Here is a 12,272-nt window from a genome sequence, read left to right on the forward strand (position 1 = left end):
AAGGTGATAGACTTTGGAATATTCTTAGCTTTATAATAAAGAAGTTATTGAAATTAGCCTATATTGGTGAATATTGGCTCTCCTTGGCAGAACAATGCACTCCAACACAAGCTCGTGCAATTGTAAAACCAACCTGTGCCAATATTCACCAATATGAATTCAATAACCCAATAATTTCAGGGCGTCAATATATAGCATTTCATATCAGGCATTCAGTTTGGTATTTCACAAAGAGACGGGCGATTAATGGTACACTTGTAATAATGTAGGAGGCCAATATCGTCCCATATCAGGCAATCGCCAGGTTTGTCTGGGATATTGTAAAATACAAGGAACGCCTGGTCCACGTTCATCCCGCTTATCCACTTCCATGTTCCCGCCAAGTCGTTGAAATGTCCCCCGATAAAGTATTGATGATAATTCAAATATCCCATACCGTAATCTGGAAAGAAAATTGAGTTTATAAGATTTTTTTTTCGGAAATGATTTTGTGTTTTGTACTTGTGAATATATATTTAACTATTTTACCTCGTGGTACAAATTTAATATACAACCTCTTTATTATGTTTACAGGTATGCCAGGGTTGTTCGGAATGCTTGAGGACCATTCCAACCTTTGTTTTTCTACCGTATAAGCAGAAATTTTAACCAGGGTTTAATTTAGGCATCTTTAGCGATGGTATTGAGAAAATGTAAACTTACTATTCATTCAGCATTTAAGGTTACGGTCTTTGTATTAAATCAATACATCCGTTAAATTGCACTTATCGGTGTCTTTGAGAAATTTAAAATGAAGCAGGTGTAAATATATCTTATGTATGGAAAGTCACGGGAGAAATCCAAAATAAACATATTATATAGATATCATCAAACATGAGTTTTCAACACATGAATTAAATACATCTATTAGGGTGCACCATGGGGTCAGTACAATCTGCGAAAAAACCTTTAGACCTATTAAGGGTTTGTATTTGTGCATATGCCCAAAGATACATATTCTGAAAACCAAAATTATCATATATATATCTTGACGTAACATGATTTCCCTAGCAAGCATTGCATTTATAAAATATCTTTGCATATGCCAAAAGATAAATATTCTGAAAACCAAAATCATCGTTTATATATCTTAACGTACCATGATTTTCCTAGCAAGCATTGCATTTAGAAAATATAAATAAAGATAATTAAAACGTATCATATTCTACTGCCATGGTGTTTTATTAACCTTTCGCAAAAAGCACTGGCTTTTACAGTTGACAGCTTATTTAAATTCGTGATTGATAATCAATAAGAAAATATTAATAGTAGATATAGTTATGGTATTAGTGACGTTAACATTATTTACCAACATCAGAGATTATTGAGTTATTATAAGAAAGCATCTTCTTTTATTTTATTTTTCTAAAACAAGAAAAAACTTTTAAAAACAAATCTTAAAAGAGTTGGGCGAAGAGAATTTATCCCCTTTTAGACAACGTAGCATGTGCTTATGTGCCTTAAAAAAATCCGCAATATTTCCATTTCTATTTGTTTTTTCCTTTGATAACTCTTTAAAAGTCAGTGGGGTTGATTTCTTTATTATTCTTCAGGAGTGAAAATAAGGCTAATCGATAGGCCAGGGACTAAGGAGACCTAATGTGAAGGTAAATCTCGTGCGCATCTTTGTTTCAGACGCTAAGGGGGCCTAATATGCATGTAAATCTCGTGCAGCTGTCGCTGTGTTTGATGTCAGTGAGCGAGGACTATTGAAATTGACATGGGAGGCTTCGTGGAATTTAAAACGATTATAGTCTGCATTTTTGAAATATAAATTTACAATTTTATTTCACAATAAAATGGAAATATAAGGAATCACTGTCTAGTTAGCAGAGTATGCCAGGGACATCAATGATACTTGGGATCGTTGGAATATTTATGCAAAGTTATGCAAATTATCCCACGTTTCCAACTATCGTTGATGTCCTGACATACTGTATTAACTAAACAGTGATTCCTTGAATATTCTCTGTTAAGCTAAATATTCATATCGCAAAAGAGCTGCGTAATATTTTCTTCGTGTAGAAAGTTAGCGCTTTGCGCAAAAGTATTTTCAGAGTACTTATACGTTTACAAGATTTTTAGTGTACGTTTTAAACTGACCATTTAAGACGCTATTGATTTTATCATGTGTGTCCAGTATAGCCAGTCTTGCTCCAGAGCCCATGCCTTGGCAAGTGTTTTTGGCCTGTATCCAACTCAGACTATTCTCATTGTTATAATAACAAAGATTTTCAGCAGGTTTCCAGATAAACGGCGGTGGACAGCTCCATGAACCTGTTTATAAGGAAAATGAGAATTACGAACATTTTTAATGAAAACCTTTCAAAATAAATTTTGAAAAAAATGAATGTTTAATATTATAAATAAATAAATCAAATCAGAGATACATCAAGCATCATTTAATTCGAGAAAATAATAAAATGAACAAAAAATATATACATCTAAAAAGATTCTAAGATGAACATCAATGTTCTTGTGTACATGTACCTGTTGTTGAAATCGTCGATGTAGTTGTTGTTGTAGTGGGGAACTGTGACGTCATTCCTGTTGTTGGTGCAGATGGAGGATAGGTAGTTGTGGTTGTTGGGAACTGTGACGTCATTCCTGTTGTTGGTGTTGGTGGAGGATACGTAGTTGTGGTTGTGGGGAACTGTGACGTCATTCCTGTTGTTGGTGTTGGTGGAGGATAGGTAGTTGTGGTTGTGGGGAACTGTGACGTCATTCCTGTTGTTGGTGCAGGTGGAGGATACGTAGTTGTCGTTGTTGGGAACTGTGACGTCAGTCCTGTTGTTGGTATTGGTGGAGGATACGTAGTTGTGGTTGTGGGGAACTGTGACGTCATTCCTGTTGTTGGTGCAGATGGAGGATATGTAGTTGTGGTTGTAGGGAACTGTGACGTCATTCCTGTTGTTGGTACAGGTGGAGAATACGTAGTTGTGGTTGTGGGGAACTGTGATGTCATTCCTGTTGTTGGTGCAGATGGAGAATACGTAGTTGTGGTTGTGGGGAACTGTGACGTCATTCCTGTTGTTGGTGGAGGATACGTTGTTGTGGTTGTGGGGAACTGTGACGTCATTCCTGTTGTTGGTACAGGTGGAGAATACGTAGTTGTGGTTGTGGGGAACTGTGATGTCATTCCTGTTGTTGGTGCAGGTGGAGGATACGTAGTTGTAGTTGTTGGGAACTGTGACGTCATTCCTGTTGTTGGTGCAGGTGGAGGATACGTAGTTGTGGTTGTGGGGAACTGTGACGTCGTACCTGTCATTGGTGCAGGTGGAGGATACATAGTTGTAGTTGTGGGGAACTGTGACGTCGCTATTTGGCTTGTTGGGTTGGTCACAGGCACCTGTATTCCACCTACCAAGAAATATTAAAGAAAATATAATAAAACAATGAGAACCATTTTATGAGTAGTTTTCAAACAGGGAAATGTGACCATGTTATCTGCAACTACCCGTTGTATTGACCTAATGAAGGTAATATAATACCGGTATTCGGTCAATTTTTTAAAAATGCTTCTTGCATGTATTCCAACGTTCTAAAAGGCATTGTGACGTCATGTATATTGCAATGTTTATGCTATTGCTTAAAGTTTCAACTGCAGAGTTGTGTCTTAATCGGGCTGAAAATAGATCAATTCGGAGATCAGATGTAAAGATATTTTACAGGATAAACAAAATGCATGGGTACTGGCTTAAAAATATTCAGTGGGTGTAAATATTTTCAGAATTAATGAGTAACATATCTTAGCTATTTAAATTTTGGAAAACTAACCACTGACAACATGAGTACATGATGTGGCTCCACTGGATAGCTGTGTACATTTAAATGGACACACAGAGGACTGGCACGATCCCATGGCGAGTTCCTGAAACAAAAATAACAATAGGACTGACCTCAAATAATTTTCTACGAGAAATAATACTATGGTTCAGTTATTGGTTCTGGTGTTTTTTAAAATCTGAATGAAATCAGGTGTTTGTAACATAAAGCGTGTTAATGTTTTTATTAATTAAGTAGATCGAGTCATTAGAAAATATTAAAGCACAGTCTAATACTCGATCTACATGTAGTATATATCTAAGTAATATTTGAGGGGATGTTTTTGCTGTAATGATATCAAACAGAATTAAGCGGGGTCTAAAAAAAAAGTCAATTTATGGTACATGTACTCCTCAGGTTCTGAAAATCATAATTCTTCAAACTTCTTCTACAAAGTTAATGATATTATACCTGCATAGGAAAATTTATATTTTCCAATTGAAATTTGACATTTTAGAAATAAAAATGAGTGTAGGTGTTCAGGTTTTAGAGGAGATTACAAACATATAAGGTGCTTTAGTTTCTGTTATTTACTTCAATCATTTCACAATGCACAGTTTATAAAGATTTTTCTATCATAATTGCAAAACGCCATTAATCGCTTTTTATTTCATATCAAGTTAATAAACATTGGTACCTTCTACTAGATTAAAAGAATCCCGATTTCTTTAAATATGTATTTTTAAGATACTTTTATAGGGTAAATATGCCAACTTTTGATCATAATTGCAAAACGCCATTAATCGCTTTTTATTTCATATCAAGTTAATAAACATTGGTACCTTCTGCTAGATTAAAAGAATCCCGATTTCTTTAAATATGTATTTTTAAGATACTTTTATAGGGTAAATATGCCAACTTTTGATCATAATTGCAAAACGCCATTAATCGCTTTTTATTTCATATCAAGTTAATAAACATTGGTACCTTCTGCTAGATTAAAAGAATCCCGATTCCTTTAAATATGTATTTTTAAGATACTTTCATAGGGTAAATATGCCAACTTTTGATAAGACCTTTCTGAGAAGTTCAAAGAACCTTGACGCACATTGAGAGGTAAAATTGTTCCATGAAAAGATTTAATTTTCAGGCTTCATTTTGAGACTTTTTGAATTGAAATTTAAATTATAAAAGATTAAAGAGTTATTCTTTCTGACTGAGGATCGGAGTACCTTAATTTGAGTTAAATTTGGGATCAAGTTAACGCACTTTGATACAAAAATATTTCTTTTCAAAGTTCGTTAATATATTTGAATTGTTCCGTATTAATGTCACTTAATAATCTAAGATCTAGATGTTCTTAATTTATTAGCAGTTGTCATGTTCCCAAATGTTCTCATAAACGTTAAAAATAAAAGGTAAAAGGGGGGAATTTTTGTTGTTTTTTTTTTAAGGATTATAAATGTTTATCTAATGGCACAGTTCTATCCAATCTGTAATAAGTTTCGTAGATATAGGGGATGATAAGTGTCTTAAAGTATGGGGTAGGAAAATGGGGCAATTATTATTTTTTTAATACCATGAACATTTTCTCTCACCCCCTCCTTTCAAGCAATCTATATCTTCCTTGATACACTGTCTACCTATCAATCTGTTCATCAATCTATCTACTGTCGTATTGAGACTGTTTAGATTCCAAATGACATAATAACTTTGGCGTCTTTTTTTTTTTTTTTTTTTTTTTTTTTTTTTTTTTTTTTTTTTTTGTTGTTGTTGTTGTTGAAACAATATCAGAAAAATGCCTCGAGTAGATATTTTGATTTAGTATGAAACAGTTTTATTATTAACTAAGTTTTTAACTTTTTATGCTTGCATTCTGCATAGGACCTCGGCGCTTTTTGAACGTAAAAGTCAACAACCGAGTGTTAATTAGTTAATTCCGAAGGAAGAAAATTATTACTATTACCAAAATACAAACTAATTTAGAATTTAAAGGGAATTCGAAATACAAATTTTGAAAAGATCGTTATAAAATGAAATAAATAAACAAATTTATTTAAATTTCTTCAACGCTGTTTCATTTAACGTGTTCATGTATCGATCATACTTTTATTAAAACAATTATTTAGAAAAGAATACATCAATCTTTTATACGTTTTGTTATTAAAACGAATTTTAATTGAGCTGTACTAAATTTTTTTTTTTTTTTTTTTTTTTTTTTTTTGGTGAGTTGGTTTAATTTGGACAAGTACTTGTCATTTCTTAATAAAAATGAAGTTACTTCTTTGTCACTACATATTGCATTATCATGTATATATCAGTGGATTCTATTATATTACTTATGTGTTTATCTGCATTGATAATTTTTACCTTTATTAGTCATGTATTATTCGTACTGCATGGCATTTTTTTTTCAAATGTACAAGTTGCTAATAGATAGCATTTTGAGTTCATAAAAATTTCAAATATATACACATAAAGAAATATACGAAAGCTTTCCAATCATTACTTCTTGATATGGATTTGATTGATTGTTTTTGTTATAAACACATTAGAAATTTTGTAAAGTTTCTCTAAAAGTTTGAATAAAAATATAAATACATACATTTTCAGAGAAAAAATTTACCTGTGGTTGTGTTGCTTTCTCCAGGTAAATACACCCGTGGTCCGGAAGAAGCCCGACCCCCGGGCCGACAGTGGCGGGGTTGAGCTGACATCGGAGTAGAAACCTGCAGTAGTTCACGGACTCACATCCCCCCTCCTTTAGACACTCTCGGACACACTGTTGCTGTCCTATATAGGTCAGTATAGGACCACTGATGTTAAGTCTCTGTCCAAACTGAGTTATGGTCAGAATTACACCATTCGTGCAATTGATAGAAATCAAATACACCAAAATTAACACTGCACGTGAAAACACGTGCAGCTTAATCTTCATTTTTACCATCATTGCGGGAAGGAAAAAGATCACAATAACCTGAAGATATTGATTTGTTGCTTTATTTCTTTTATTTGGTCAAGTCGTATAGCCTTAATATCTAAAGAAAGTAAACGGGGTCATTTCTAATTATTTAGCTACTCTTCGAAAATATCGAAGTCTTAAACAATGTGTCTTATTTGATATTTGGGTTTACTAAATAATTCTGTTATATAAGGGCAGGTTCAGTGTAAATCAAATTATGTCAAAATACAGAATGTGTAAAAAGAACATTTATAATTCACTCAATAAATCAATTAAAACCCTGTTGCGTTCTCTGGAGAATAATCATTGGTATTTAAATGTTCGAAAAATGTTTTTAAAATTATTACAAATGGAAACGGTTTTATGCAGATGAAATATTCTTTAATTTTTCTGAAAAATATTAATTTTATTTTTCCTGACTTTTTCTTTTCAGGGGTTATCTTTCTTGTGGTATAGTAGGTACTCTTCACTATCGGAAAATTTGGGGCATTGTAAAAACTGTAGGCCTAAAGAAATTAATAAAAGAACATTCATGTAACCATCAATTGTCCCCAGGGGAAAGAAATGAAATAAACAATGGAAATGAATCTTGATCATCAAACTGCTTCGTTTCGATACATGTGTGTGTGAAAAAGAAATGCGTCTGAGTGATGGAGACGATAGTCGATAAGATTTTGGAAACTTACAGTCGGATGAAAATCGAACAAAAATGATACCCTTTTAAACTTTATCAATTCCTCAAATAAATTTTAGATGCATAAAATATAAATTAAAATCATGCATCAACTATTTTCAAAAATATATTTCACATAAAGACTGTAAAACACGAATTGTGTAAGGTACGGTTTTAAACCCCTGTCACACCAGGGTTGCGTCCTCACGGCGACTGCACGGCGTCCTCAAAAAATGCAAAACGCCGAGGTATATTTTCCTACAGCGCCGTGACAACGCGGCGAGAATACTGAACGCCGTAGGCTCGCGTCGGGTCTCCTAGAACGCCAGGGGACGGCGATCACTTTGGGCATGCACAAAGTAAGCGCCGTGTGATCGCGGTCTGATAAAAACGCAGTAGAAACGTAGTATGATCGCCGTAGCAGCGCGGTGAGATCTCCAACAACGTAGTAGGAGCTCCGTACGAACGCCGTGAAGACGCACATGATCGCGGCACGAACGCAGTGATAGTAGACTGCACTTCCACGGGGTCCTCACGGAGATGTCGCGGAGTCCTTGGAGATGTCACTGCGTTTCTATCGCGTTTTTACGGCGCCTCTAATGAGATTATCGTCTATTGATTTTTTCGATTGCGGTTACACGGCGACAGCACGGAGTTGTCACTGCGATCATTGCGCTCCCATGGCGTTTCTACAGCGTCCGTTGGCGATCACAATGCGCTTTCACGGCGTTGTTAGAGCGTTGTTAGCCAGCTCACAAAACAAGAGCAATAGGATCATATTTGATCAGCAATAATTCCAACGTATTTGTAAAACAAGTTGCATTTTAGTGAAAAAAAATGGAAGAGAAAATTAACCCTAACTTGTTCTGTTGTTTCATTTAAATTTTGTAGAAAACTTTTCAGTGTGTTTATTTTATTTTATTTTATTTATTTTATTTTTTTTGCATTCATAATAAATCAAAGAAAATCTAACAGCACATCTGAACCGATAAAATTAAAAAAAAAAAGAATTTAATCTTAAAACTATTAATAATTCAGTAATAAATTATTTAAATAGAACATTTTTAATTATTAAGAATATTTCTTGGCATGATTAGAGTCTTTTCATCGTGTAACTTGAATCTTTAAACAAAAATGTTTTACATTCCTTCTGAATATATATCAATGAGTATAGAACGCGTTGTGAACGTATTGTGAACGCAGCCAGCGCAGTGACAACGCCGTGAACACGAGGTGAAAACTCCTAACGCGCCGTGAAAACTCCGCGGAAGCGCAATCAATCGCCGAGAGATCTCCGTAGGAACGCAGTAGAACGCCGTGAGATCGCCGTAGAATCGCGTCCGTCGCCGTAGGGACGCCGTGACATCTTACAGAAAATTGTGAAATTTTCCTGCGATTCCACGGCGATTTTAAAAAATTAACAACGCAGTTATGACTCCGTGTGAACGCAGCTTGGTGTGACAGGGCCTTTATGCGATAAGTAAAATCCACTGTTCTTAAAAAAAAGGGGGGGCTGTCGTTTTTTTAATAGTAAATGATAAGTAACTTTACATATCAAATATGAAAAACATATTTATTTTCAAAAATTCACTTTATAAAAGTACAATGTAAATACATTGTGTATCTCGTAATTCACAAAGGTAAAGAACATTTTGATGTATAATCTTTTTAATGTTTAGGAAACCTTTACTTCTGAATAACTTCTCCCACCTCAATTCCGTGCACCAAAACTTAAACTTACATGTATAGAGCAGCCCGGTCCTCTGGGCTGCAATAACTCATTTTCTTCTTCGTTTCCCTCCTCCGAAAATACAAGTATCAAAGTATATTTTTTAGGGGGATAAGGGGGATGATCTGTCAAGAAACTTTACAAAACTTTACGGTGCAAAGTGCAAATATATATTTTTTTATCTCATCATCTCATTATGTGAAGCCTAAGGTGGGATATGTTCTTACCAAAATTGACACATTATTTGTTAATTTTGGTATACAATACGTTTAAAACAAGTTAAATTGATGAAAGCATAAAAAAGTTTCAAAAATAATTCATTTTAGAAGCGGAAAACTTTTTGCAAGAAGGGGGTTATAAAGGAAAAGTTTAAGATAAAAATATTACAAATACAAAAATTGACAAAACACGGACCTCCAAAAAATCATAGGTGGAGTCAGTGGTTTGCACCACGCATTGTACATTTCTATTTGAGAAAGTTCCATCGCTCTACATTTTCGGTGCAATTTTTTAATACCTTCATATTAAGTTTGGTGATCAAACAATGTTTTCATGGAACTAAATGTACTCTATACGGATTGATTTATATTCAGGAAACAAAACAAATAACACCTAAATAATAGTCATATTTAAACTACAACATTTTATAGACCACAAGACAAGTTCTGGATAAGGACACTTGGCATTGCATTTCCGTTTGGGTGCAACAACCACATAAATAATTTAGAGAGAATCTTATTTTTCAAGCCCACATTGTGCCCATGTGTTTTTACAACACACCTGAAGGAAGGTGTGGTTATGGACATCGATCATAAAATAGACTCATACACATGATGTCTCTTTTGATTCAGTTTTTCCTTTCCTAGTCAACAATTAGGTCATCATCACAACTGAGCTAAATTTTACTTGATTCTCTTGTAACTCTAGTTAGCACGTGCACATTAGAACAAGCTAAAGTACATGTAAGTACGTTCATGGAATCTTTAATCAAAATATATTTAAGAGATTTAAATTTTGGATGTTGGGTAAAATAGACTCTTACGTGAGTTAGAAATTATTATTTTGATCAAATCATCTGTCGGTTCTTCAATTAATATTTTCCCACAAAGGTAACAAAGGCAGTGAAGATTTGTAAAAAAAAAAAAAAATAATAATAATAATAATAATAAATGAAATTTATGGATATAACGAACAGAATTCAAGCTCAAAAGTCCATTCAAAAAAACAAAATAGGAGCAGAGCAAACACGGACCCCCGACCCAACAGAGATGGGATCGGCATGGAGGAGTGAGCATCCCCTGTAGCATATATCGTCGGGTCCCATTTTACATAATCATATAGTATATACTAGTATTTCAACCTGACGTCTACACCCTACATTTTATTCATGCATATATTCAAATCTCAATTATAACCAAATCTTATAGTTTCCCCTTTTTGAATATCTAAAAAAAAAAAACCTGATTTCTTCATTCAACAAAAGTTCCAGCCATATAAAGACGTTATAACCGTACCTTTTTTTTTTATAAAACTGAGAATCATCTTTAAAAAATACAGAGAGTTTGCATCATGCTTAGATCTATTTGCGCCAGCAGTTTATGTATGTTATGAATACTGTTGTATGTAGATTAAAACAAACATTTGACTTAATATATGAAGGTAAGACATGAAGGCATTCACAACATAAATAATTTTTTTGAAAATTTGAAAAAAAGTTAAAAACTTTCACAGCATCACTACAGTCCTATTGCAGAGGCCTGAGTCGGTAAAATAAGGAACATTTAATTTGATTTTCAAAGAAAATTTTCTTGGCTATTTAAAAATTATGCTGGAAGTGGATTAAGAAAGCAATTATTTTGCTATCTCTGCTCCAAGAAAAAATTGGGAGGTCAACATTACCGCTGACATTGCCAAAAATTGCAACTCATTACCGCAACATTTTTTCAGATTATCGGCCAATCATTACCGCTACATTTTTCCGCGGTCGAAAACAACTCATTACCGCTACATATTGAATCAGCCAAAAGCAACTCATTACCGCTACATATCGATTTAGTCAGGAATGGTGAAAGTTTTCACAGAGAGTTCGACACAATGTTTTACAGTTCTCATACGAGCATTTTTGATTTTTTTGGCCAAGATTCAGTCAGTCCAGACACAAAGTTATTTGAAAATGCGTGCTGCAAGAAACAGGATTCTCCCAGGACGAAAGGAGAATAACAACACAGCACAAAAAAGGGAACTGAAAGCTAAATACGACAGTGGGGAAATGACAAGGCAACAATATGTCAAGCAAATGGCTTTCAAGACTTTACCAATAGTGTAAAAAACATTTCACAAAACTTAAGGTTTTAACTATGTACAGTGCTTGATTTTAATTTTTTGGTGTTTTATGAAATAAAATTGATGTTAATAAAAAGACATCCTGCTCAAAGTCCTACTTTCACCTACCCGTGGTGAGCAAGGGAAACAAGACTTGTGCATGTATAGGTTGGCTAACAATGTAGCGGTAATGTATACTTTTTATGTAACGGTAATGTAATGTTTTTTGTAGCGGTAATGACTATGTAGCGGTAATGAAAATTTCGAAAATGTAGCGGTAATGATAAGCACCCAAAGAATTTAATCTTATAAAAAATTATCGTAATAAAGTCACTGCCAGCAGGTATAACCACATTCCTTTAAAGTTGATTTATTGTCTATAGTTCATACTTTAAACGTTGATTAAGAGTTATACTCTATGCTTGGTAATTGGTGGTTTAGATTTCATAGATCCAGTATAGATTGCACTCATCTTGTTTGATTGGAATGTTGAAAATATTAAAAACAGATATATGATTTTGAAGAACCTTATTCTTTAAAAATGAATTGTGAGTGTAAAAAATGTCCAGATCAATACAAACACAATGTAAAAGTTCTTTATACAACCAAAGACGATATTGTTACATGACTCAACTACTTATACCGTAATATTTCGTGTCCAATATTTTTTTTTTTATCAAAACACTTAGTGAAAATAGAAGGATATATACTGGTCGTGTGAAATATATGGAGATGACAAACAGTATTCAAGCTCAAAAGTCCATAAAACAATACAAAATAGG

General features: G+C 33.8%; 1 protein-coding gene across 1 annotated transcript; it reads right to left on the reverse strand.

Moving 5' to 3' along the window:
* Positions 1 to 212: 212 nt before the first annotated feature.
* LOC134274381 (mucin-5AC-like) lies at positions 213 to 6,751 on the reverse strand. The gene is made up of 5 exons (XM_062756663.1): positions 6,431 to 6,751; positions 3,817 to 3,910; positions 2,530 to 3,399; positions 2,143 to 2,316; positions 213 to 442 (listed from the first exon to the last, which is right to left on the reverse strand). The coding sequence occupies exons 1-5, from the start codon at positions 6,749 to 6,751 to the stop codon at positions 213 to 215; spliced, it is 1,689 nt and encodes a 562-aa protein (XP_062612647.1).
* Positions 6,752 to 12,272: the final 5,521 nt, after the last annotated feature.

The sequence above is a fragment of the Saccostrea cucullata genome, unplaced genomic scaffold (genome assembly GCF_032062105.1).
Source record: "Saccostrea cucullata isolate Sc308-1 unplaced genomic scaffold, CSIRO_AGI_Scuc_v1 ctg343, whole genome shotgun sequence".
In the NCBI taxonomy this organism is placed as follows: domain Eukaryota; kingdom Metazoa; phylum Mollusca; class Bivalvia; order Ostreida; family Ostreidae; genus Saccostrea; species Saccostrea cuccullata.

Excerpts from the sequence above, each read along its gene's own strand:
- LOC134274381 (XM_062756663.1), bottom strand. The coding sequence starts at position 6,751 with ATGGTAAAAATGAAGATTAAGCTGCACGTGTTTTCACGTGCAGTGTTA. Across the intron at positions 3,911-6,430 it reads AGAAAGCAACACAACCACAG|GAACTCGCCATGGGATCGTG; the intron begins GTAAATTTTTTC and ends TTTTTGTTTCAG. Across the intron at positions 443-2,142 it reads AATCAATAGCGTCTTAAATG|ATTACGGTATGGGATATTTG; the intron begins GTCAGTTTAAAA and ends TTTTCTTTCCAG.